This window comes from Pseudopipra pipra, chromosome W (assembly GCF_036250125.1).
Source record: "Pseudopipra pipra isolate bDixPip1 chromosome W, bDixPip1.hap1, whole genome shotgun sequence".
NCBI lineage: Eukaryota > Metazoa > Chordata > Aves > Passeriformes > Pipridae > Pseudopipra > Pseudopipra pipra.
The window spans coordinates 13,890,302-13,914,894 of record NC_087580.1 but is presented as its reverse complement, the minus strand read 5'-3'; the positions used below and the strand labels follow the sequence as shown (position 1 = coordinate 13,914,894).

At 50.0% G+C, this 24,593-nt stretch overlaps 2 protein-coding genes and 3 long non-coding RNA genes across 5 annotated transcripts in view; all 5 read right to left on the bottom strand.

The window, feature by feature from the left end:
• The window catches only part of LOC135406184 (uncharacterized), a 135,089-nt gene extending 119,567 nt beyond the window's left edge, over positions 1 to 15,522 (bottom strand). The window contains exon 1 of the long non-coding RNA XR_010426202.1: positions 15,024 to 15,522. This is a non-coding gene — a long non-coding RNA (uncharacterized LOC135406184). The remainder of the gene's footprint in view (positions 1 to 15,023) is intronic.
• Positions 12,268 to 13,233, bottom strand: LOC135406186 (uncharacterized). Its single transcript, XR_010426204.1, has 2 exons — positions 12,795 to 13,233; positions 12,268 to 12,606 (listed from the first exon to the last, which is right to left on the bottom strand). It is a non-coding gene; the product is annotated as an uncharacterized LOC135406186 (long non-coding RNA).
• Positions 15,523 to 16,322: 800 nt separating the features above from the next.
• On the bottom strand, positions 16,323 to 20,634 carry LOC135406090 (hydrocephalus-inducing protein-like). The gene is made up of 5 exons (XM_064640646.1): positions 20,494 to 20,634; positions 19,934 to 20,152; positions 18,628 to 18,788; positions 17,441 to 18,441; positions 16,323 to 16,621 (listed from the first exon to the last, which is right to left on the bottom strand). The coding sequence occupies exons 1-4, from the start codon at positions 20,542 to 20,544 to the stop codon at positions 18,279 to 18,281; spliced, it is 594 nt and encodes a 197-aa protein (XP_064496716.1). The 5' UTR covers positions 20,545 to 20,634; the 3' UTR covers positions 16,323 to 16,621; positions 17,441 to 18,278.
• Positions 20,635 to 20,736: 102 nt separating this feature from the next.
• Positions 20,737 to 22,193, bottom strand: LOC135406194 (uncharacterized). Its single transcript, XR_010426211.1, has 3 exons — positions 22,026 to 22,193; positions 21,666 to 21,864; positions 20,737 to 21,033 (listed from the first exon to the last, which is right to left on the bottom strand). It is a non-coding gene; the product is annotated as an uncharacterized LOC135406194 (long non-coding RNA).
• A 170-nt stretch (positions 22,194 to 22,363) lies between these two features.
• LOC135404859 (hydrocephalus-inducing protein homolog) lies at positions 22,364 to 24,582 on the bottom strand. Its single transcript, XM_064639590.1, has 5 exons — positions 24,438 to 24,582; positions 24,075 to 24,257; positions 23,717 to 23,836; positions 22,431 to 22,453; positions 22,364 to 22,386 (listed from the first exon to the last, which is right to left on the bottom strand). Exons 1-5 carry the CDS (start codon positions 24,482 to 24,484, stop codon positions 22,364 to 22,366), a joined length of 396 nt encoding a protein of 131 aa, XP_064495660.1. The 5' UTR covers positions 24,485 to 24,582.
• Positions 24,583 to 24,593: the final 11 nt, after the last annotated feature.

Genomic DNA, 24,593 nt, shown 5'->3' with positions numbered 1-24,593 from the left:
CGAGAGGGTACAATTGATAGATGGGCTTTATGTAGAGAAGAGGCATTGCGGGCTGGAGACTTACAAGCATGTCCAGTAATTATCGGCCCACGTCAAAGCCGCAGATTCCAACCATTACCACATGAACTAACCAAAGAACTGAGACAGTTAATAAGAGAAACTGGTGTATCATCCCCTAACACGCTTGCATTTTTAGAATCACTAAGTTCCACATATATCTTCATGCCTCATGACTGGAGAACCCTGTTACAAATAAGCCTTTCTAACACACAGTACAATGTATGGCTGAACGATTTAAGAGAAATCTGTTCCGCCTATGCTAATGACCCGCAAGCAGGGGTATCAGCACACCAACTCACAGGGGATGGGAACTGTCGTTCCATAGATGCTCAAACCGGGTACAATAGAGAGGTATACGAAGTCATTGCAAAACATGCCATGCGGGCAATAAGGAAATTACCCACATCAGACAGAGACGCAAACTTGTCATTTACAAAAATAGTACAGGGCCCAACAGAACCTTATACAAAATTCCTAGATCGGCTGCAATCTGCTCTGGATAGGCAGATTGAAAATGAGGAAGCCAGAGAAATCCTTAGCAGAAGACTGGCTTTCGAAAATGCTAATGTAGATTGTAAAAGAGTTCTGCAAAGCCTTCCTAAGAGGGAAACTTGCAGTATCTCAGAATTAGTTCGTGCCTGCCGGGAGGTAGGTTCTTTAACACGTCAATCAGATTTGCTAGCAGTAGCACTGAGTACTCAGTTAAGGACACAGCAGGGGGCCAGACCCAGAGAAGGTTGCTTCATTTGTGGGGCCCCCGACCATTTCCAAAGGGACTGCCCTCAGAAACCTCTAGCATTGGTTCATCGAAAGCAACCCAAAACAAGGAGGATGCCAAAAAACTGGAGGCGAGGGGCGCTGTCGCACGCCCCGGTACAGCAATCGCATGCGACACAAGGGAACAGGCTGGCGATTTGTGCCCCCCCAACTCAGCCAGCGCTCTGTACCCCTATACCCCAGCCAGCAATCTGTGCCCCTCCACCGCAGCCAGCGCTGGGCTGGACTTATCCAACAGGGACACAATCCTCATAACTTCCACTGAGGTGGTGCTAATCCCGACCGGGTGTTGGGGTCCCCTTAATCCAGGGGTACATGCACTGCTGATTGGAAGGTCCTCCACCACTAGAATGGGTTTGTTTGTGCTGCCAGGTGTAATAGACTCAGATTCTCATAGTGAGATTCTAATAATGGCTTGGACCCCTTCACCCCCCTGCTTCATCCCGAAAGGACAGAAGCTTGCTCAGTTAATCCCCTTCTAGAGTGCGTCGCCTGCAGGGGAGGGGGGGAGGGAGCGGGGTTCAAGGGCCTTTGGCAGCACGGGACAACCACAAGTTTACTGGGCAACAGCCATCACAGCCACACAGCCGCTCATGACGTGCCAAGTTAATGGACACCAATTTACAGGCCTTTTGGATTCGGGTGCCATATGTCCTTTATGTCTCCATCATAAAGGAATGGCCACTTGACTGGCCCACTGTTTGCCCAGCTGCAACCATTCAAGGGGTGGGAGATACACAAAGACCCAGACAGAGTGCTCAAGTACTCACTGTCTTGGGGCCAGAGGGACAATTAGCAAAGGTAGCTCCATTCATAGCTCCAATCCCTTGCTCTCTGTGGGGACGTGATATACTTTCACAGTTTGGCACAGTCATGCAAATACCTCCTGCAAGCAGCCAGGCTTTTCAATAGGGGCCATTGGTCAGCCTTCCCAAGCACCGATTAAGCTAGTCTGGAAAAGTGACCAGCCGGTCTGGGTAGACCAGTGGCCCATGAAAAAAGAAAGGCTTGAACATTTAAAAATGCTTGTAGAGGAACAATTAGAAGCAGGACACATTGTAACGGCGGAGGGGGTCAGACAGAAATGCACACAAATCAATATGATTGGCAAAAATGTCCGCTTTATTAGAGGACAGACAGCTTATATGCTGCCTGTGACACACAGACATGTGATTCTTCCCCAGGTTACATTGGATACAGAAGGAAAACATACTGTGGTGTACAGTACTAATTGGATATCAGCAGGTGTCCATAAAACTTGTTTTCCTGCCAGAACAACTCCTCCTTCACCTTGGCACAAGGCCTGCAGCCATATTAGTGGCGCAGTATTTTTTTACTCTCTGCACCCAGCCATGCCAAGGTGAAGGTCTCAGAAATGCAACTGAAATTGTTCACACAATTTCTGTCCACCGACAAATCCCCCGTTGAAGTTTGAACAATTTAAATTGCATTTCTGTAACATTCCTTATTGTATCCATAACATCTCAATAAATCCAAACATACAATAACACTACTGTCATTAATAAACTTAACAACCTATTGACCCTAAGATGTGTGCTCTCAAAGTGTGCCTAAAAGTGCTTCTTTAAATGTAGGGTTTACTCTTAAAACTTCCACTCCGTCCAGAACATCCTTGGAAATGGAACTCCATTAAACTCTGGGCCATATGTCTTCCGTTATTCTTTTTCACACCTTGGCCCTTGAATAACACAATGACATAATCATATATTAACACTGGATCTTCTGTTTCTATTGCACTCTTTGCATACCATTCTATTGCAGCCCGGAGAGTTTGTTCAGGATTTCTTGCCATTTTATGGAAAGGTATCGGTGTATTTGTTTATCCAAAAGTGTTTGTGTAAGTGAATATTCACACATATACATGCATACATTTTCATTCATTCCCTTTCACACGGTGGCCACCATCATTCAAACACACTTCACACACGCATACTTTTGAATCTCATTTCACTGTGTCTCATGAGTTACGAAACCATACTAATTCTCTAGTACCTTATGGTGTTAAAGCTTCTCCACCAAACAGGTAAACTTTCCTCCACCAATACCCAGTGAATAATCTAAGATCTTAACCTTCTATAATTATATACTTCAACATACTAAAAAGTTGTACTCCAACAAAACTAAAAATACTGTGCCTTAACAACACTAAAATGTGCTCATAATGCTGACAAATTGTGCTCCTGTAATACTTACTTTAAAGTTCGTACACTCTCTTAAATCCTTAATTTCATGTGCTTAAAAAAATATACTAAAAAGGTGTATATGACTAAGAAAAACTATGCATATAATACCAAAAAGAATTGTGCTCCAAAAACTGTGTTCTAACAATATTGAGGAAACTGTTAGCCACAACAACTCCTGATGTTACCATTGTTACCTGCAGAAAACAGCATCAACCTTGTTCTTTCTTTCCAAGGTTTCATTCATCATGCAGGCAGCTACAAACACCTGTGTACAAAAAAAAAAAACTTAACATATGAAACAACTTTTGCAAGGGAACTGAGGGGGCTGCCACCTGTTCTCTCCCTGTTTCTGTCTTGCAAAAGTGTGTTACAAATTCTTAAATCACTGACCCCTATACCAAATACATAGCATTGTCTGGCAACTTGGTAGTAGTTTTCAAACTGGACAAGCAATTCACCCTTTCAAAGTTTTTCTAGTTTGGATATGATATAGAATTTTACCCCAAAAATTGTTATTGCACAATCACATATAATCTTGGGAAGACTCGTAAGCCAAAAGGTTTCTGTCATATGCTGATTCCAAATAAATCTTGCTACCCACTGTAACACTACTGAGATGAAACACAGACAAATACAAGCACTGCAAAATAGTTAATGTCTGATGTAGAGTTCCCAAACCTCACCAGTCTGCCTGATCTTCACAAACATCACTGATGTGACATGAGCAGCACAGAAACAGATCGTTGTATACAGCGACAACCCTTAGGCCTCAGGATGCTAAAAGTTCTATAGTTTTCCATTGTCTTCCTTTCCCTTTAGTGACACGTCTGCCCTATCTCAGTCAAGAAATCATCTTCTAAATTCACATCTAAACAGACATTCCTCTGCTCCACAGTTTGCACAGGCAACACGGAGACAAAAGGTGTTTTTCGCAGAGTGTGATCTTTTGGCAGCTCTGGATGAGTTGTGGGGAGAGAATCCTCCTCTTTCCTAGATACCAGTGACAAGCAGTCTGCAGTGGAGCTGCTTTCCAAACAGATGAATGTTTGTGTCCATTCAGTGGTATACCTATTTCTGTTTTCTCACTTTTTTTTCCTTGGCAAAGGCTGTTTGGTTCAAGTTGGCTGCCAGAATGCAGGAGTGCTTTTGATTCCTGAGTATGTTCTACCTCAGTGCTGGCTTCCTGCAGTTCATCTTTGTCCACTTCTTCATGCATCAGGCACAGATTTGTATTAAACTCACATTGAACTTCACAAGCTACAATATTAGTAGGTTTCTTTGGATTCTGAGATACACTAATGTCTTTAAAATCCTTTCCACTGCTGTCTTCAGTTACACTTTGGACTTTGGCTTCTGGATTGTCAGGAAAACTTTCAATCTGTCCATGTTTAATTTCCAATATATTTTTTTTTTCTAAGTTGATTGCATTACTGGACAATTGGTTAATTATTTCTGCATCACCATGTGTTTGAATTCATAATGATTCAGTGAAGACAAGTCTTCCTCCTTGGATTCATATTCTTTGTGAGATACGAATGAAAGCACCTCTGGCATAACCTCTGCCAAACTATCTGTGCTTGTTTCCATACAGATTATCTCTTTTTCAGACATCTCTACTGGTGCTGCAGATTGGCTGTAACTTGCACTGACAGCAACAGCTAAAGGGTGACATCAATATGTTGTCTCCTGTGAGGAAAAATTCTGTCTCTGTTGTTATGTCTTCTGCAGATATTTGTCCATAATCTGTTTCTTACATAGTTTTCAAATTACTCTCCCCAGACCTGAGGAGACATTCTGTAACAGTTGATTCTGCTCCATGTCCAGCCAGTGTCTGAAACTCATAGCTGCTTACTAGAGAGCAGTTCTTATTTGCTAAGTCACTGAGAAAGAAACCTCCATCACAACGTGTTGGTATTTTTTGTAGTGGCAAAAGCTGCCCACGGTTTCCAAATTGGATGTGTTTTATTGCAGATGTCCGTGTTGAGGTCATATTATGAGCAAGTCCCATAGAAGATTCAGCAGTAGATGCACTGACAGATGCACTTCCCCTGCCTGAATCTGTCACACTTAATTGTGCCATCAAGTTATTATAGTCATTGTCAAGCTCATCTTTTGAAAAAGTTCGCATTTAAGTCTATGACAGTGAAAAAATACTGTTTGATCATTCTGTTTAATACTCAGCCTTAAGCTACATGTGCAGTTCAGAAGGATATAGAAGGCCAGATTCCAGCTTGCAACCGGTTCCTTAGATGTGATCTACATCATCTGCTCGTATTTTTAGTTCTTTTATCTATGAAATTTTGGTAAGAGAACAAAATTCACAACATAAGCAGCACAAAGGAAGACAAATAACTAGTTCTAAGAACATGTAACTCCATGATTGTGGAACAACAGCACAGAACAGGTAAAAACCACACCCGTTATATTAAAATCCTAAATCACTCACAGGTTTTAATTAATTTCCCGAATGTAAAGCTAACTAAATCTAGCTTTGAGATCGTTTTATTGGGAGGCAAACTAGAAAAATTTTACTAAATTCAACCTGACTCTAGTAACTCAGCTTTATTGCAATCTCTACTGATTTCCTGACAGATTATCATGTGGTCTCCAGACATTTCTGCTTTATAAATCAAATGGGCATAAAAAGTTCTAATTCACGCATCAATAGTTTCGGAAAAGTGTAATTTAGCAATCTGCTCTTTTATCAGTATAAAGTAAACACATGCATTTTGCATCTTGTTAGGTTATTTTAAAAATAATCTGAAATTCATGTAGTATAACTGTTGACATAACATCAGTGCCAAGAGAGATAAGTCAAACTTCACAGCATAGTGTGTGCCTGAGTAGTGTTTTTAGAAAAGCAATTAGGCTGTATGCTATATCAGCAGTTATAAAACATTTAAAAACATATAATACGTTTCGTTTGACCAAACTGCTCTGTACATACTGTACGAATCCACGACAGAAGATATATATTAAAATCTGAAAAAAAATGTACTTGCTGCTATGTTATAAATAGAATATTAACAATTGCTTAAACAGCACATGAAATGCAACTCAAAGTTGCAACTCTGTCATAAACACAGAAGAAAAAAAAAAGGAAAAAATAATGAATTCACTAAGCTTGACCAAGGAAAAGAAATAATATCAGACAGGAATGTAAACTAAACATCCAAATGTTAAAATCAGCTGAGTAAACCTTTTTAAATACAATTCTAAAGATGTGATTTCCACTGTCACAATAACTTCTCAGTTTATAACAGGAAGATAGAGAGATGTTTTACCTAAGAATTAAGGAAATCCTCAGCCTGCTAGCTTTCCATTTATCTTATTTGCAGATTTGTAGTTTTTGGTGTATAAGTTCTACTCTCTCCCTAGTTCTGAGAAACTGCTGGAGGTGGTTTGAGTCCCACCCAGTTGCTAAGCAACAAATGATCTCTATTGTGTGAACCTTATGTCTCCTCCTGCTAAGACTGAACACGAAATTTGGGCAGAAGGTCTTTACAGGGGTAAAATGTAACTAAAAACAAGGCAATTCACTAAAGTTTTTATATAAAGATTCATTCTCTGGGAAACTCTTAAAATTTCTTGCATGCTAACTTTTAGTAAAACACAATCTTTTAATTTTAAGTTATCCACAAGTGAGTAGAAGGACTAAAGAGAGAGATTCTGCTTTCTGTTCTCAATTACCGACATGCCTGGATTCTGCGGGGCAACTCCCCCGCAAACCAGTCACCGCCGAGCTGCTGTTCCCCGGGCCTCTCCACGCGCCGTGCAGCTCCCGGGGATCCCCGCAGAAGTCTGACTGGCTCTGCAGAAGTAGCTGTCGGCGTTGCCTTTGCCGCCGAGGTGCCCCTGCTGCCTTTTGCCGTGGCTGCCAGCGCCGCCTCCCCCACGGCCGAGCCCGGCGCAGCGGCAGCCCCAGCGCGCAGCTCCCAGCCCTGGCGCGCGGCCCCAGCGCCCGCACGCCGGACTCTGGCAGCTGTTTGAGTAATCCTAAAGAGGAATTTTCATGCTGTTATGTGTACCCGAGACACTCTAACAGGAGGAAATTCTCCCGGACTCTCACCTCTGGGTTTTAAGTTACTAACAAACGTATGGCCGCTTCTCCACACACACACAAGCACGGTACCATTAACAATACAGTGAGCTCACAACAACATTGGACACACAACACAATTAACACGAGAGTTAACAAAAAATACGGAAAGGCAGTTCTCTAGCCTGCCTCTCCTGTCAACGAGAAGTGGCACTTTTTCGGTGTTGCTCGTTGTGCTAATATACCATCTTCTAATGCAAGGCACAATAGCTGCTACTTTCTTTCATATGTACCATACCTGGGAACGGTGTGGTTGTTTGTGTTGGTTTTGTTTTTGGTTTTTTTGGGGTTTTTTTTGTGGTTTTTTTTTTTTCCCGAAAACAGTGTCCGTTGCCATGGCAGCGATTCAGTGGCTTTCTTCCGGGTTTCGTGGTGGCTTCAGGCGCCAGCGGTGCAGCACCATCTAGGGATGCGGAGGCTCCCAGCAGTGTCGGTCCAGTTGACACATGCGCAGCAGCAGGCACAGTGAGGAGCGACAGTGCTGACCGCGCAGCCGCAGGAGAGAGCGGTGCCGCGGGCACGGCTCCAGCTTCATTCTCCGCCGCTAGTGATGTTCCTGCAGCCCCTACACGTCCTGCCGCTACATGCACGGTGCTAAAGGGAGGTGATCCCGCTGCTGTTAAGGGTCCTAGCATTCGCAACTTCGCAGCCGCGAGCACGGGGATCTCCCCTACAGCGGACCGACCGGGGCGGGGACTTGCTGCAGTCCCGCCATCTCCCGACAGAGCTGTTCGAACCTTTATGAGTTCTCGTCGCTCAGAACTTAACTCTTGTAGCGACCCAACTGCCAGACGCCAAAGCACAGTATACTTTCTAGGGGCTCCTGACCCCGGAGAGATCTCGTCCCAAAACAATTCCTTTATAGCGTCCCTTGTGGACACCTGAAAGGCGGTTCGAGCAGCGGGAAGTAGAGTCCTCGCTCTCACCCATGCCATCAACCCCTTAGGGGCGGTTTCATCAGAAACGGGCTCTCCTAGAGAGATTATATATCGGAGGAGCGTTTCCGCGGCCTCATCCCCTTTGGATGCCGCGGGCCCCATGCTCTCTCCCTCGGTCGACTCACCGGGCCAGGGTGAGATTCCTCTGTACCATGCGCATGGCTTTGTTCCGTGATGCCGGGGACAGCATCACCTCCCATGACCGCTTCCCTCAACTCCTCCTGCCTTACGTCCCTGCAGAACTCGACGAAGTAGGACTCCCTGTTCGGGCGCCAGATAACGGCGGAGGGGGTCAGACAGAAATGCACACAAATCAATATGATTGGCAAAAATGTCCGCTTTATTAGAGGACAGACAGCTTATATGCTGCCTGTGACACACAGACATGTGATTCTTCCCCAGGTTACATTGGATACAGAAGGAAAACATACTGTGGTGTACAGTACTAATTGGATATCAGCAGGTGTCCATAAAACTTGTTTTCCTGCCAGAACAACTCCTCCTTCACCTTGGCACAAGGCCTGCAGCCATATTAGTGGCGCAGTATTTTTTCACTCTCTGCACCCAGCCATGCCAAGGTGAAGGTCTCAGAAATGCAACTGAAATTGTTCACACAATTTCTGTCCACCGACACATTGTGTCAACAAATAGTCCCTGGAACACTCCTGTATTTTGCATTCCCAAAAAATCTGGCAAATGGAGGATGATTCAGGATCTCAGAGCAGTAAACGCAGTCATTGAGTCTATGGGGGCATTGCAACCAGGATTACCCTCACCTGCTATGCTCCCAGCGAACTGACCTCTGACAATAATTGATTTAAAGGATTGCTTTTTTACCATATTCCTGCACCCCGAGGATGCCCCAAGGTTTGCATTTTCCATTCCAGCATTAAACAACTCACAGCCTATGCAAAGGTATCACTGGGTTGTTCTCCCTCAAGGGATGAAGAACAGTCCAACCATATGCCAAACAGTAGTTGCAAATGCTATTCAACCCATTAGAAAGTGTTTCCCCTCTGCAATAATATATCAATACATGGATGATGTTTTAATAAGCGTGGCCACAGAAAATGAACTGCAAATTGTTGTTACTGCCTTGACTGATGCTGTCCAAGAAGCAGGCTTGCAGGTTGCAGCAGAGAAAATCCAGCGATCGCAGCCCTGGACCTATCTTGGATGGAGGATCACGCAGCAACAGATTTCCCCACAGCCACTGCAGCTCGAGGTAAAGGACACTTTAACCTTAAATGAGTTGCAAAAACTCCTGGGAGCTATTAATTGGTTAAGGCCTATTCTAGGCTTAACCACAGAGGAGCTACACCCTCTCTTTGTGTTACTAAAGGGGGACTCTGATCTGACGTCTAACAGGTCTCTGACAGCAGAGGCAAAACAGGCGTTGGACATTTGTGCCAAGGCAATAGAATCTAGGCAGAGCAGAAGGAGAGATCCTGAACTGCAAATCTGCCTGGCCTTAGTTCCCAGCAGGTACCAGCCATTTGCAGTCTTGTTTCAGTGGGACCAGACTGAAAAGGACCCACTGCTGGTTCTAGAATGGCTATTTCTGCCCCACACTCCACATAAAACTGTATGGACAATTAATGAAATGTTTGCTAAGCTTGTTATTAAAGGCAGAGCTCGATTACAGGAACTGGATGGAAGGGATCCAGCGGTCATCTACATTCCAGCCACGAAGGACAATTTAGCTTGGATGCTGGCTGAGGACGCCGAGTTCCAAGCTGCCTTAGCAGGTTTTGATGGTAACATTTCAGTTAATCTCCCTAAGCACAAACTTTGGGCAGAAATCGGTAATTTGCCTTTAAGAACCACGACTAGATGCAGAAGTGAGCCAGTAAAAGGCCTCACAGTTTTTACAGATGCATCTGGACGATCACAGAAAGCTGCAGTGACTTGGGTGAATCCTGATACAGGACAATGGGAAGAAAAAGTACAGACCATGAACCAATGCTCTGTGCAGGTTCTGGAACTGGCTGCTATTCGTATCGCCTTGGAAAAGTTTTCTGAACAACCTGTTAATATTGTCACTGATTCTTGTTATGCTGCAGGGTTAGTTTCACGTCTAGAATGTTCATTTCTTCGGGATGTTTCTAACCCTCATTTGTTGTTTGAAATGCGTTCTATTTGGTTCCTTGTCAATCACAGAAGGTTTGATTTCTATATAATGCACATCAGGTCTCACACTGACATGCCAGGACCAATAGCTGAAGGGAACCGGGAAGCTGACAAAGCAGCAATGTTCAACACAGTACCGAGGACCCTTGAGCAAGCAAAATTGTCCCATTCATTTTTTCACCAGAATGCACGCTCTCTAAAGAGACAATTCAAAATTACTATCAATCAGGCCCGAGATATCATATTGTCTTGTCCAGACTGTCAAAAAATCACCCCTATGCCATCTCAGGAAGGTGTTAACCCCAGAGGGTTAGTATCCAATGAAATATGGTAATCAGATATTACACACATCCCAGAATTTGGCCCCTTGAAATACGTACATGTAACTGTAGACACACATTCACAGTACATCACTGCTACAGCACACACAGGTGAGAAAGCCAAGGATGTAATAAGACACTGGCTAAACTGTTTTGCTACCCTTGGCACTCCAAAACAAATTAAAAGTGATAATGGACCAGCATACGTCTCTGAAAAGGTAAGGAACTTCCTATCACAATGGGGAATTTCACATATTACAGGAATTCCACACTCACCTACGGGACAAGCAATTGTAGAAAGGGCACACCGCACACTGAAAGAGATGCTAATAAAACAAAGAGGGGGGGAGAAGCTATGTAGTCCGCAAGAACGTTTGTGGAAAGCCACATATGTTATCAATTTTTTAAATTGTGACAGTACTGAAAGAAGCAGATATGAGAAGCAGCACAAATCTCAGGCGTTTGCCTCTCCCAGGCCGCTAGTCATGGTAAAAGATTTGATTTCGGGACAGTGGACAGGACCTTTAGATCTTATGACTTGGGGGAGAGGTTACGCTTGTGTGGCAACAGGAAAAGAACTGAAGTGGATCCCCTCCAGGTGTGTAAAGCCCTATTTGGATACACAATCACAGCTGCAGGAACCAGATAACTCAGGAGTTTAAAAACAATTATGTTATGTTTCAGTTTATGTTAATGACCAATGTGGTGACAAGCAAACTGCAAATATTGGTGTGTGTATGTTTGTGCGTGAATGATGACGGCCGTCGTGTGTGAGTTGAGTGAATGAATAAGAGAATTGTGTGACTGGAAAACATAAAAACACAGAATACCTCACAAAACCACATTACCTACACCACAAGGTCACTTTGAAAGAATTGAGTTTTGATATGCTTACCCTGTTTCTTGAATAAAGTTTGAAATCCCCAGTTATAAAAAAACCCCTCAGATTAATAAAGGTTATAGTTTACACACAGTTGGGCTAAAGGCCCCAAGTTAATAAAATAGTTATCCAAGTTGCACTACCCTATAGGAATATAAGGTTTTAAAAGGTTTATGTTAGAGTTAAGAAGCTAAGCGAAGCAATGCGCTGGGTCGCTGCGAAACTTGGTAGTTTACAATGTTCTGGTTGTTTGCACTGTTTTTTGCACTGTTTTTTGTGACTTCTTTTAAATATTCGAGAGAGGGGATGTGTGGGAGGCATGTCTGGATGCACAGGGGATGTGCCAGGGCGAGGGGCCCGAGGGGACATGCGCAGTCACATATAACTCTATTGGCTGAAGAAGTCACATGGTATACAGGGATTTAAGAGTGGGAATTTTGAATAAAGTTCTCTTTGACCACACCACCGCACGAGGAGCGTCTTTCATTCCTTGTTATACAAGGACCCCTGCTACACATGGGGATCTTGGGGCACAGGGGGACTGGGAAAGGGGGGTGGCTCCCCTGAGCTCCCAACTTCCTGTGGGGTGCTGGGGGCTGCTAGATCCAATCTCACCATTGGATCATGCCAACACTTTCAGTTTAGAGGAATTACAGAGGTGTGACTGAACCACTTTAGTACCCCAGGTTTTAATGATGGCAAATCAGATCTCTTGATAGAAATGAATTATTTAGGGTTACAAATGATCAGGCCACAGATTTTCATCAGAATTATATACTGCACAATAGAAACACTAAAACTACCAGGAGTACAGGATAAGATAGGACAGTGCTCTACACTAAAGTAATTATTGATGCAATTCTACTAAAGCTGAAACAAAAGCAATAATTCTTAATTAGAGGTGGATGGAACTCCCCCAGACCAACGCTGGTGGGGAGATCTCTGCTCTCAACCTCCAGGAGTGACCTTGGGGGGTCCCCAGCCATGGCAGGAATCTCCACACACCTCCAGAAAGGTTCTGTTGGAAGAACCTGCCCCTGGGAAAGGGGACTGGCTTTGGAGCCCCTCCTGCGGGGGGATCTCCGGCCCTTTTCCTCCCCGCTGCCTTCCTGCGCCCTGGAGCCCTTCAAAACGGCCTCTCCCACCAGGGTCTCAAGGGGGGATTTGTCCTCCGGGCTCTCCGTCCTCAGCTCGGGGCCTGGGGCAGGAAGCAAGAAGGACAGGGAGGGGATTTGCCTCCGGCCCACAGGGAAGGCCAAGGACATCCCCCCAACTCCGGCCCCGGCAGGACGGCGGCGCCAGCGGGGTTGTCCTGCAGCCGGGGCCATGCTCGGCTGACAGAGCCAGCACAACACCCGCCCAAAGGGCCACTGACTGCCTCCTCACCTGCCTGGGGGGCCCAAGGCATCTTCCTCTTCCTCGCAGCCTCCTCCTCCATCCACCCAAGCTTTGGGAAGGACAAATCCTGATGGGGGGAAACAAGGGCTGAGCGCGTTGGCTTGGGGGTTCCTCCTGCCCAAGTCCATCTCTAGAACTCATCGGGCATCCTGTGACCATAAAAACCTCCAAAACACCAAGATTCAGCCCAGAAAAACCCAAACCACAGTGATTCAGGAAAAAACCTCAGAAATAGCAAGAAAACCCTTGTCCCCACAAACTGCAAAAAGTTGGGATTCAGCTAAAATATACTCTAAAATATGAAGATTAGCCCAAAAAATCTCTCCCAGAAATTCCCCCTCTCTGGTCTCTCCCCTCTGGGGTTCAGAGAGTCTCCCCTGTCTGGGATGCTTGGGGTCCCACTTAGGGATACTTGGGAGTGTTGGGTCTCAAGGGTCCCTTCTGCTCTGACTCTCGCCTTCAGGGTGCCACATTCCCGGATATTCCCTCTCTCCAGGTTTTCCACTTCATTGTCCCGGGGATCCCAGGGGTCCCCACTGTCCAGGCTTCCCCTTCTCCATGCCCCCCGTTTCAGGCTCCCGGGGGTCTCGGGGCTCCTCCCTCTCCGTGCTCCCCCCTCCAGGCTGCCGGGGGTCCCCCAGCTCTGGCATAGCCCCGCTCCGCCCTCCACACTTGGCAGCTCCCGGGCTCCACATCCTGGAGGGGCCCCAAACCCACTGTGTCCCCCCCGCCGGCACTGGGCTGACAATGGAGCCGGCGGGGCCTGACCCAGCAACACCAACCCCCACCATGGGGGGGACCCGCATCCCCCACCCACCGCTGGGGCTCTGCCCCCAACCCAGCCCGGCACCCTCAGAAAACACCTCCCGCCCACCCCCAGGAGCCACCCAGGGCTGAGCAGGAACAGGAACAGCAGGAAAACAACTACCCCCCCATCCTGTGCGTGCCTGGGAAGGGGGAACTCGTCCCAAATATTCTGGGGGGAGCATGGGGGGTCAGGACATACTCGGGCTGCCAGCACAGATTCCCTGGCAAAGTCTGCACTGAGTCAAGCTCTGGAGAGGAGATTGTGCCCCATGGATGGGATTGCAGAGGCTCCCTCAGGTCCCCAGCAGGAATCAGGAACCAGGAATAGACACAAAAGGCCCCCCTAAAGAGTTCTGGGGGAGTGTCCTGTAGGGAGGGGACAGTGTCACCCCACCAGGGCAGGGCTGTCAAGTGGGAGGCTGCTCCAGGGCTCTGCAAGAGGCCTCGTGCTCTGCTCGGCCCCAGCACTGGCTGGTCCCAACAGCCCCGGCTGCCCCCGGCCCTGGGCAGCTCTGCTGCCACAGGCTGTGCCCTCACCGTGGCCCTGCAATGGCCCTGCCTGTCCCTCCCCCGTGGCCCTGCCCGTGGCCCTGTCCCTTGGCTCTCTCTCTGCCAGCTCAGTGTGGGGCACACGGGCTGGGGGTCCCTCCCAAGCTCCCCGGGCAGCCGGCGTTGGCTGGGGGGATGTGAGGGCTGGGCCTGCTCAGCACAGCCCCGGCCTCGTGCCCAGCGCCTCTTTCCTGACCCACACAAGAGCTTCCCGGCCCCCCCAGGGCTCCCCTGCTGCTGCCTCTGCTCCTGGCCCTGCCTTTGCTGCTCCCTTGGCTGGGGCAGCGGCTGCAGGGGGGGGATGGCAGCAGCTTCAGCTCCACGGCACTTCCTGGGGGGAGCTCAGCCCGGGGGGACGGGCAGGGACCTGATGGGGATGGACAGGGGCCCAGCAGGGACAGCCAGTGCCTGCAGGGGAAGGCACAGGGACAACCTGGCCCCCCACACTGCCAGGGCTGTCTCTGCTCCTCCTTGCAGGCTCCGTGGCCAGGCACAGTTGGTGTTCCTGGGTGCCCACCATCTCAGCACTTGGAGCTGCTCAAATCAGCGCCCGCAGCTCTGCAGCAAAGCCCCAGCTCACCTGGCACACAGGGGATGGAGACAGCACCTGCTCGGGGATGGGCACTCCCAGCTTTGTCTCTTCCCCACCACGGGGCTCTCCTTCCTCAGCAGCACCTCTGCCTTGCACTTATTCTCAGTGTCATCTCTGGGCCTCCTCTCAAGGACAGGAACCTGCAGGGAGGGGACATGATGTGCAAGCTGAGGGCTGCCTGCTTGCACTGGCCTCTGGGCTTCCTTCTCCTTCTACAACCATCCCAGAACTTGGCCTGCTTTTCTAACACCACACATTTACAGACTAACCTTGGAGATAGATATGGACAGACATCTCTATCACCCTGGGGATGGAGCCTCAAGCATGTGCTGCCATAGGAATGGCAATCAGAGAATCACAGAATCAGCTGGGTTGGAAAAGACCTCCGAGATCATTGAGTCCCACCCTGGATCCAACCCCGCCGTGCTTCCCAGACCATGGCACTGATGCCACATCCACTCTCACCTTCAACACCTCCAGGGACGCTGACTCCACCTCCTCCCTGCCCAGCCCATTCCAAGGCCTGATTACTCTCTCCCGAAAAAATTCCTTCCTAATATCCAACCTAAACCTCCCCTGGCACAGCTCCAGACCCAGCCCTCTTGTCCTACTGCTGCTTCCTGGCAGAACAGCCCCACCCCCACCTGGCTACACCCTCCTGGCAGGGACTTGCAGAGAGTCAGGAGGTCTCCCCTGAGCCTCCTCTTCTCCAGCCTCAACACCCCCAGCTCCCTCAGCCTCTCCTCACACCACTTGTGCTCCACTCCCTTCCCCAGCCTCGCTGCTCTTCTCTGCTCCTGCTCCAGCCCCTCCAGGGCCTTCCTCAACTCAGGGGCCCAGAGCAGAGCACTCCAGGGGTGGCCTCACCAGCGCTCACTCCAGCCCAACAATCCCTTCCCTGCTCCTGCTGCCACACTCTTCCTCAGCCAGGCCACCATCCATTGGCCCTCTTGGCCACCTGGCCACACTCTGCCTCCTCTTCAGCTTCCTGTCCATCCCCACTCCCAGCTCCCTTTCTGCCTGCCTGCTCTCCAGCCACTCTGGCCCCAGCCCGGGGGGCTGACGGGGCTTCTTGTGGCCAAAGGGCAGGACCCGGCCCTTGGCCTGCTTGACCCTCATCCCCTTGCAATCAGCCCATGGATCCAGCTTGGCCAGGTCCCTCTGCAGAGCCCTCCTGCCTTCCAGCACATCAGCACACCCCCAGCTTGGTGTCAGCTGCACATTTGCTGATGAAATGCCTGCTTCTGCAGCAGCTGCAGATGCTCACCCCAGCCTTTAGCCAAGCAACTGGAGTTCTTGGTACAGTCAGTGCTGCTCCCACATTAGTCGTGCAGAGTTCCTGGTGTGACCAAAGGGACACTTCACTACCCCACCCATGACACAAAGGCCGAGGAATGGGAATTCCTAAGAGAGCAGAGCAGCCTGCGGAGGAATGGGGGTGATGTCTGATCACAGCTGCTTTCCTGGAGATGGCTGAGCCCCAGCTCCCAACCAAGCACCACACGGACACCTGCTCACTCCCCTCCCGGGGAGGTGGGAGAGAACTGGAAGAGTAACAGTGAGAAAACTTGTGCGTTGAGACACAGTTTATTAGGTAGTACACAGATGAGGTAGAGATGGGTGTTGGGGCTTGAAGAGTAGCTGGGGAGGTCTCTGCTGAAGGCTGGGAAACCACGAGCAGGAGAAGCCATGACACAAATGGTGTCACTCTAGTTTTGCTGACTGCTGCACCTTCTTCTTGGGTTTGCTGCTCTGGGTTTCACCTTTTTGCAGTGATGTAAAGCGTTTCAGATCAGCCTTCGGCAAACAGCCTTTCCCCATCACAAACACCCGTGGGCTCTTCTGAGATGGCTTCAGGTTAAGAAGTCTAGGAAGAAAGGGACTGGTATTAGCCAGATGAACATTTCCAGCCAGCCAGCCGCTCGCCTGTCTCCTCACAGAGCACACAGTGTCACATCCTCTCTCCAGGCAAGCAGCGAGCAGCAAATGAAACAGAACTGCACTGCCTGCCATGGAGGCAGCAGAGGTGGAAGGGCAGAATCACAACCAGTTATGGGCCTGGGGACCAACTGCAGCACATGGGGTTCCAGGTGGAGAAGGAGGTTGTGCTTGCCCCATAAGGAAGCATAGCTAGGGACTGGCTGGCCCCTTGACAGCCGTTCTGGATCTCCCATTCCAGATTTTGCAGCCCTGCAGGAGCTTAGTGTTTCATACAGTGTCTTTTCCCATTGTCTCCACACAGATCCACAGACATCTCCACAGACATCTGGCCTTGGCCAGATGATCATCTCTCTGTGCTCCTGTATGCTGTGTGTTCCTGCTGCCTCTCTGGGGCTGGCTGTCGCCAGGGCTGCACGCTCACCCACCCCAGTCAGAGGGACTGAAGGGAGAGTGTCAGAGGCTCTGCTTGGTGCTGCCCATCAACAGGACAAGAGGCAATGGGCAGAACCTGATGCAAAACACGTTCCACCTGAACATGGGGAAGAACTTCTTTCCTGTGCAGGTGACAGGTTGTCCAGAGAGGGTGTGGAGTCTCCCTCACTGCAGGTATTCCAGAACCCTCTGGACACAATCCTGTGCCATGTGCTCTGGGATGACCCTGCTTGAGCAGGGAGGGTGCACCCAATGGCCCATCCTGTGATACCCACCAGGAGCATGGATTGGAAAGCACATGGACATTTCCTACCTGCACAGCATTTCGGCCTTAAATTCCCCCACACGCGTCGGGAAGAATTTCACACGGAAAATCTGATTCTGGCCAGCAGGGATGGTACCGCAGTGGGGCTCGATGGAGAACAGTGGTGGGTCCTTGACGAGAATTGGAGAGAATTCCAGGGAGGAGCTAAGGCCCTTCGAAGAGCGGCACAGCTGCTTTGAAAGGCGCAGACTTGGCTGGGGGTGAGCTGACTCGAGCGGCAATGCCTGCTGCACCAGCCTTGCACGATTCCTTTCCCAGAGATCCTCAGCAGTAGAGGACAAGAAATCACCTGCAGGAGGGAAGAAGACATCTTTCAAAGACAAAATCCTTTGTTCCCAACAACTCTGCCTCCTGCTGCAGGTGGATAGAAGAGAGCTGGGATGCACTTGGAGTGCCTCTGGCCAAGTACTTTCAGCAGGAGACAGAGCAGCTGGGAGCAGGGTCTCCACCTGCAGCACACACTCCCGTGCCGGGGCAGGAGGCTTGGTTTTAGACAGTGACTTTGCATTTGCCCTGGAGTGGGGAACTGCATCCAGACAGCGGCTGCAGGGCAGCTCACTTGTTCCACCCTTGTTCTTCCCAGTCTCAGAGACTTCCCAAAGAGGTGCCCTGATGCCCCCCTTCCCAGTCCTGACCCAGCACATGGCTGTCCCTGGAGCCCAGCTCAGCTCCTGTGCAGAGCACAAGCGGCAGAGCAAGAACAGGAGGGGCTAAAAGGCAGAGAGAGGGTAAGGAGAAAACTCTCCAGCTGCAGCTGGGAAGTGGACAGGGATGAAAAAACAATTAATGTTTTGGGGTGAAGTGGTAGGGTCTTCTCCCCAGGCCCTCAGCTATCAACTGAAATGGCCCAGGCACCACCCAGAGCCAAACACTTACGTGTCTGAGTGGACAAGAACGGCCTCCCAGAACTCTTTGATGGTATTTCCTCCTCCAGATTCTCCTCCCAGCAGTATTTCAGGGCTACATTCCCTGTATTGGACATCCGGAAACTGAAAAACAAGGAGGAGGAGGAATAAAAAGCAAGTACTAAAGTAACACTGTCTGGTGGGCTCCTGGTACCACCTTCCCCAGGCAACTCTGCCACGTTCAGAATTGCTGCCCTGGGTGGCCCAAACAAAGTATTTCAAAGTCTGGAAGTTTAGGAGGAAAGGGCCAACACGGTGCCCAGCACTCACGTGCTTATCTCTGTCTGGAAGAGCTCAGTCTGCTTCAGTTGAACCTCGACCGTGTCCAGTTTGAACTCAGCGTAGTCAACCTGAGCACTGAGGACAAGCTCGACCTCGTGGCTGCTCCTCTCCACGATGGTGTGAGGTGGTTCCGGGACTGCCTTGACCACCTGCAGGCAGAGGAGGGAAGAATCACTGAGCAGAGCCCAGAAAGCCAGGCTGAGCAGGGAAACCTTTGGGCCTCCAAACTTGGCCGCATAGAAAGGACATTCAGGTTTCTTTGCCTGGAAAGATGACAAAATTGGACTGGTGTACTACAGTATTGGTTTCTACCCACTGATCAAAGCAGTCACCACCACGGCTATTAATACACCCCTGGGGACTATGGTCAGCTGTCAGTCCCTGTGCTTCAACCCTGGAGAGCCTCTGACCTTTTCCCTGGTCCCCTATAAATCCAGCAGGTCTCGACATTAGGATTAAGTTCCCCTGCTGGAGCCCTGTGGATGGAGAAGCCCAAGACTGACTAGTCCTAGAAAGAACTTTTTCCTTCTTGTCTTAGGAGAAAGTGCTCTCCAGATGGCACATGTGGGGTGGGAGCTGGCTGTGGGCATTTTGGGATGTGAATGATCTCACTGGGAAAGTCTCCAACTGCTGATGCCCTGATGGGGAAGTTGGGTTTACAGGACTCACAATGATTCAGAAACTCAGAAAGAACCTTCACCAAGATAAGTGTGTTTGGCAATAATGACAGAAAAAGCAAGACTTTCTGGAGATGATGCTTCTCCAGACTCCTGCGTACTATCACACAGGGCCTGGGCTGCTCCATAATGAGATATCCCCCACAATACAGAGGCCACAACCAAAATCTCTGGTGTCGGTGTAGGCAGAGCTCAGAGCTCACTGGTGTACGCACAAGAGCACTTGTGCTGCTCTCCCCTTCGGAACAAGAGACAGAATGCAGTGGAATTAACTCCTTGTGGGTGACAAGGCACCAAATCAGATGAAGAGACTGTCAAATGGGATAAAATCAAACGTGACCTCCCACTCAACACGGGCTGCAACACTCGGCTCGTGGCACAGACCGGCAGTTTGCGTGTGGATAAAGGTCTCTTGCCCAAAGGCTTCCCCCTGTGGTGTGAGCCCACCCGCTCACTGCGCATCCGCCTCTCCCCAAAAGGCACTGCTGGTGAACCTCCCGGCTGGAGCCAATGCCCAGGGGAGGCAGGAGCTGCTCTGCCAGCAGCGCTGGTGCTCTGCTGCTGTCGGCAGGTCCTTTTGCAGCAGCTCGGTGAGCTTTTGCTGCTGTGCTTCTTACCCTCCGCTTCAAAGGCCAGCGGGCTCCCGGGAGTCTCTCGGTGGTATCCTCCCACTTCTCAGTGCACATTCTGTCATCCCAGTCGTAAACCTCTGGTGGCAGCTGGTATTTGATCTTGGCCACCTTACAGTTCACAGAGTGCCTTTTGATGGTGACCGGGACCTTGGATTTCAAGGTCACTCTGATATCCTTGGCACAGCCAGGCTGGAGGTGTCCCACCTAGGGAGAACCAGAGAGTCAAGACCAAACTGGAATCACTGGCAAGGGCAGCACTGACAGCAAAAGGGACTGATATGGCAAGCAGCTGTGCTGGGAATCAGCACCTCAGTAAGGATTTATGTGAGATTTGACAGAGCAAAATATGAACAGAAGGTGCCACCTCCCAGAACGCGGAGCCTTTTCTGCTGGGCTGACAGCCCTGCCCCAGCAAAGACAGGGATTGCATCTCCTGCATGGCACTGGAACGGGCTCTCACTGGTATGTGGTGACTCCCTGCCAGCTCCCAGGAACACCAGGAAAGGGCCTGAGCCACTGAGAAAGGCAGGGCTGTCCCAGCTCACCTTGGGGGAGAACTGGAACGGGGCATCTGCCAGCAGCCACTCAAACCGCATCACCTCCTCCTTGCTGCGGTTGGTGACTGTGAAGGTCTTGTCGTAGAGCTCCCCGACTGCACACTCCCCAAACTTTATGTGATTCGCTCTGACAGCTGTGAAGAAGAAGAGCAAGAGACCTGAGCCAACTGCCTGTTCAGATGACTGTTGTTTCAAAGCACCAAATGCAATCTGCACGTGAAGCTGCACATTTCCAAGTTCAGAAGGGAGAGACTCAAGGCTGTTGGTGCCCTGACAGTGCTTTACTTCACGCAGCTTGCAAGGTCTGTGCTTTATGGATCTGTGCCACCCTTGCCTGCTATGCCATCCCCTCCCAAGGGCTTTGGTTGCCCACCTGCCAAGGTAGTAAAATGCACCCGGACTGTGTTGTCTGGGAGGCATCCACTGACCTTCAGGCATGTTGATGCTCAGATTAACATTGTAGACCTCCACAGAGACTTTGATGGTTTCAGCCTGAACAATGCCCAGGATGTTTTCTGTATCTGAAACCTGAGGCAGCAAGAAACAAACACTGCTTAGACCATTCTTTTGGAAGACAGCCTCTAAGTCCTTGTCTCTGCCAGCTGCTTCCCCCATGGCCTCCCTGGCTTGACAAGTGTTTGGGGACTCCCAAGTTTTCTTAACCTGTTCATCTCACAGGCTGCCCCGGCAGGATTCTGCTGCAGTAAGAAACCTTATCAGCCCAATTTTGCACTCCCACAGCAGGGAATGGTGCTGCTAAAGCTCCCTTGAGAGGGCCAGGGCTGTAAACACAACCACAAGAAATGCGAGGTGTCCCAGAGCAGGTGGCATTGACAATTAGCGCCCTCCTCGTCAATCACCTCGCATGTTTGCTGAAATGCAGCCTCTAAACCACAGGGAGCAAAATCCCAGAAAGGGTGCAGAGCAAATGCTGGTCTGTACAACCAAACAACAGCCTTCAAGCCTGCACAGCAGCAAGGTGGCTGTGCTACAGGCTCCGGATGCAGAGCCTGGGCACCCGGCCAACCCAGCACAGAGGCAGAAGTTGGGGCCACAGCACCCCCGTGTCTGTCAGGTGCAGCTCTCCCTGACTCTGTCCCTAAGAGCACACGGCTGCTTGCTCTGCCCTGCTCTGCCAGGAAGGCCCAAGTCCCTCTCACCTCTAGTTGGATCATCTTATTTGTGATGCCAATCTTCTCGGCCTTGAAATTCAGCTTCACCTCAAAGTCTGTGCGGGGCCCAACGATGTCCCTGCCTTGCGATGCAGAGAACTCATCTCCACGGTCGTCCAGCCCACTGAGATGCCATGCCATGGGCAGTGGGCTGTCGTTTCTCAGGACCAGGGTCTGGGTGTCAGTCCTGCAGAGACAGGAAGACACTCAGCGTCAGTGCTGGGTGGTCACACCAGCCTGGCCACTGAATGCGGCTCAGAGCAGCTCCATCTGAGCCTCTGGAACCAGAGTCAAACCTCTTCTCTTTGTCACGAGCCTTGGAGTGCCCTCAGCCGTGGGATGACTGACCTGGGCAGAAGCAGCTTGTTGAAATGCAGCTCCTGGGGACTGACCCCCAGCTTCACGTGCACCCCTTGGCAGCACAGTCGGAAGACCACTGGCTCTGGGTTGTCCTTGATCCAGCAGACGAGACTGTCTTCCAGGAGGCCAGCAGAAGTCGGGTACGCCCAAACACTCAGCTTCCGAACCCGTCCCCACAAACAGAAATACAAAGAGCCCTCTGTGAGCAGGAGGAACGGCACTTCTGCGGTGCCTGCCCTACCTGCTCACCTCCTACCTTCTTCTCTTTGGGCTGCAGCCTCATGCTGGGAGGGTCCAAAAGGAACGTCTCTCCTTTGCTGTCGTTCTCAAAGGAGAAATGCACCTCTGCCTCCATGGGGGAGTCGTTGAGGATGGTTAACTTTTCACTGTTGCCGGGGCAGTTCTGTGCCTTGTACCTGTCCAGAGAAGGGGAAAATGCTGCAGAGGACACTGTTGCCCTCACTACACACCGAGGAAAGCACCATGTGCTGGCAGCAGGAGGTGGCACTGGAAGACCATGGTCTAACAAGCAGGGGAAGAAAAAGGATCCCTGTCAGGGGCACGAGGCACGGTCTGTGTGCTCATCCTTGCCTGGCTTTGATGCTGCCCCTATACCTGGTGCCTGCACCCCAGAAGCGTGACGATGCACAGGCCATTTCATAAGTGTTTCACACAATTTAAATTCAAAAGTGCCAGGAAAAACAACAATACACCAGGCACAAGGGTTCTTTCCCCTTCTTTCTTGGGGTGCCTTCCCTGCAGAGGATAGAGAAAGGCTTTGGAAAAGATGTTTGCAAAAGAGTTTTGCTTATCTCTTTTAGAAAAGTCATCAGACTGCCATGGGTTAGCTCAAAAGTCTGAGGGAAAGAAATCAAAAGCATCAGTTCCCAAGGGGAATATGAAAGATAACAAATGACCCTTCCCTGAGGTGTGCAACTGAATTTGGGGTGAAAGGGCTAAAGAGGCAAACAGAAATCCCAGACCATCCATCAGCCTGGCCTTCCAGAGCTCCCATGGAGACAAGAACTTAACTTCAAATGTTATTAAAAAAATAAAAACAAGAGTGACATTAAAAACAGAAATATGCCAACAGCTACAATGACAACACTTTTAGGCAGACTTTTTCCAGCACTGTGGATGCACTGGAATCTCAGGAAAACGTAATTCCTGCTGTAGGTTCCCCTCTGACTCACACATATTGGCAGGTCAAATCACAAAATCTCACTACTATTAGAGATTAATGAAAGGTTTACAAAACCATCTAGAGAATACTTGCTTGTTTGTCTACCTGTCGAGCTCAAAGCACTTGAAAAAGCACCATAAAGTTCATTTCCTAATGGGTGGAGCTGAGATGTGGAGGGGACACAGGTTGCCCCAAGTCACCTTCGGGCTGGCAGCAGCAGCTCTGGTGGCTCTGGACACCAGGGCACCCACAAGGCTGGCAAAGCAGCTCCTCCAAGGCTCAGTTGCCTGTTATCTGCTCACACTCACACATCTGTGCTCCCTCAAGCCCATGTGTCTGCCAGGTCTCTGCCTGGGACTGCCCTGCATTGTGCCACTGGGACAGTGTGTCTGCAAGTGTGTCCAGGAGAGCACAAGGCCCTGGAGATCCCCTCCCGACATCTCAGTCTGTACAGGCAGCACACAGGGATGCTCACTTGGGAGCAGGGAGCACATACCACTCTCCTGACTTGCCACAAAGCAGCGGTCCAAAGTGGAACTGCTTCGTGCTCATGACATACTCCTTGGAGATGATGTCCTCCTTCTCCTTGCTCTTCCTCCAGCGAGGAAACACCAGCCTGGGCAGAGACAATGGGGAATGAGGAGCTCTGAGATGCTGCAAGCAGGAAATCTAGTCAGAAAGCCATCACCCTTCTCGGTGGCTGAGGTACCAGTTCAGCCTCCCAGCTCCCAGCAGAGGAAGGGATGCTGGGTGACTCAGGCAGCACCATCTGCCCCAGCCAGAAGGTCACAAGGGGCAGCCCTGGCTCCCAGGTCGGGGGTGCAGTGTGGGATGCTCCTGTGGCCCAGCCTTACCGTGGGTTCTGGCTGATGCTGGGGTACAGGGCAGTGGCACTGCAGGGCAACTGGTACAGGCGCTTTGAGCCCAGGATCTCAAAGTTCATCAGCTGGTCAAACTGCCCTGGCACTGTGGGGCTGAAGCGGATCTTCAGTTCCACCTCGCCGTGGGCAGGAACGATCCACCGGAACCTTCTCAGCCTGGCAATTAAAAAGGAAGCTTCAGACATTGCTAAGGGGCAAAGGAGACAAGGAGGAGGGCTGTGCACTCGCCATCCCATGGAGGCACTGGCAGAGGGTCGCTGCGGAGCTGAGGACGATGGACCTCGTTTGACAAGATGAGCGTGAAGCACAGGGATCACCTCCTCCCCTGCAGCTCACCTGGCAGGTCTCTCGAGGGTTGAGTCACTCTGCAGTTGGCTTTTCATTGGCTCAGGTGAACTTCTGGGTGTTTCTGGGGAGTGATCCTGGAGACTTTTCGGGCTCTGGGGGGAGTTTGGCTTTTCCTTGCTAGACTTGTGTCTGCTCGTGGCTTTC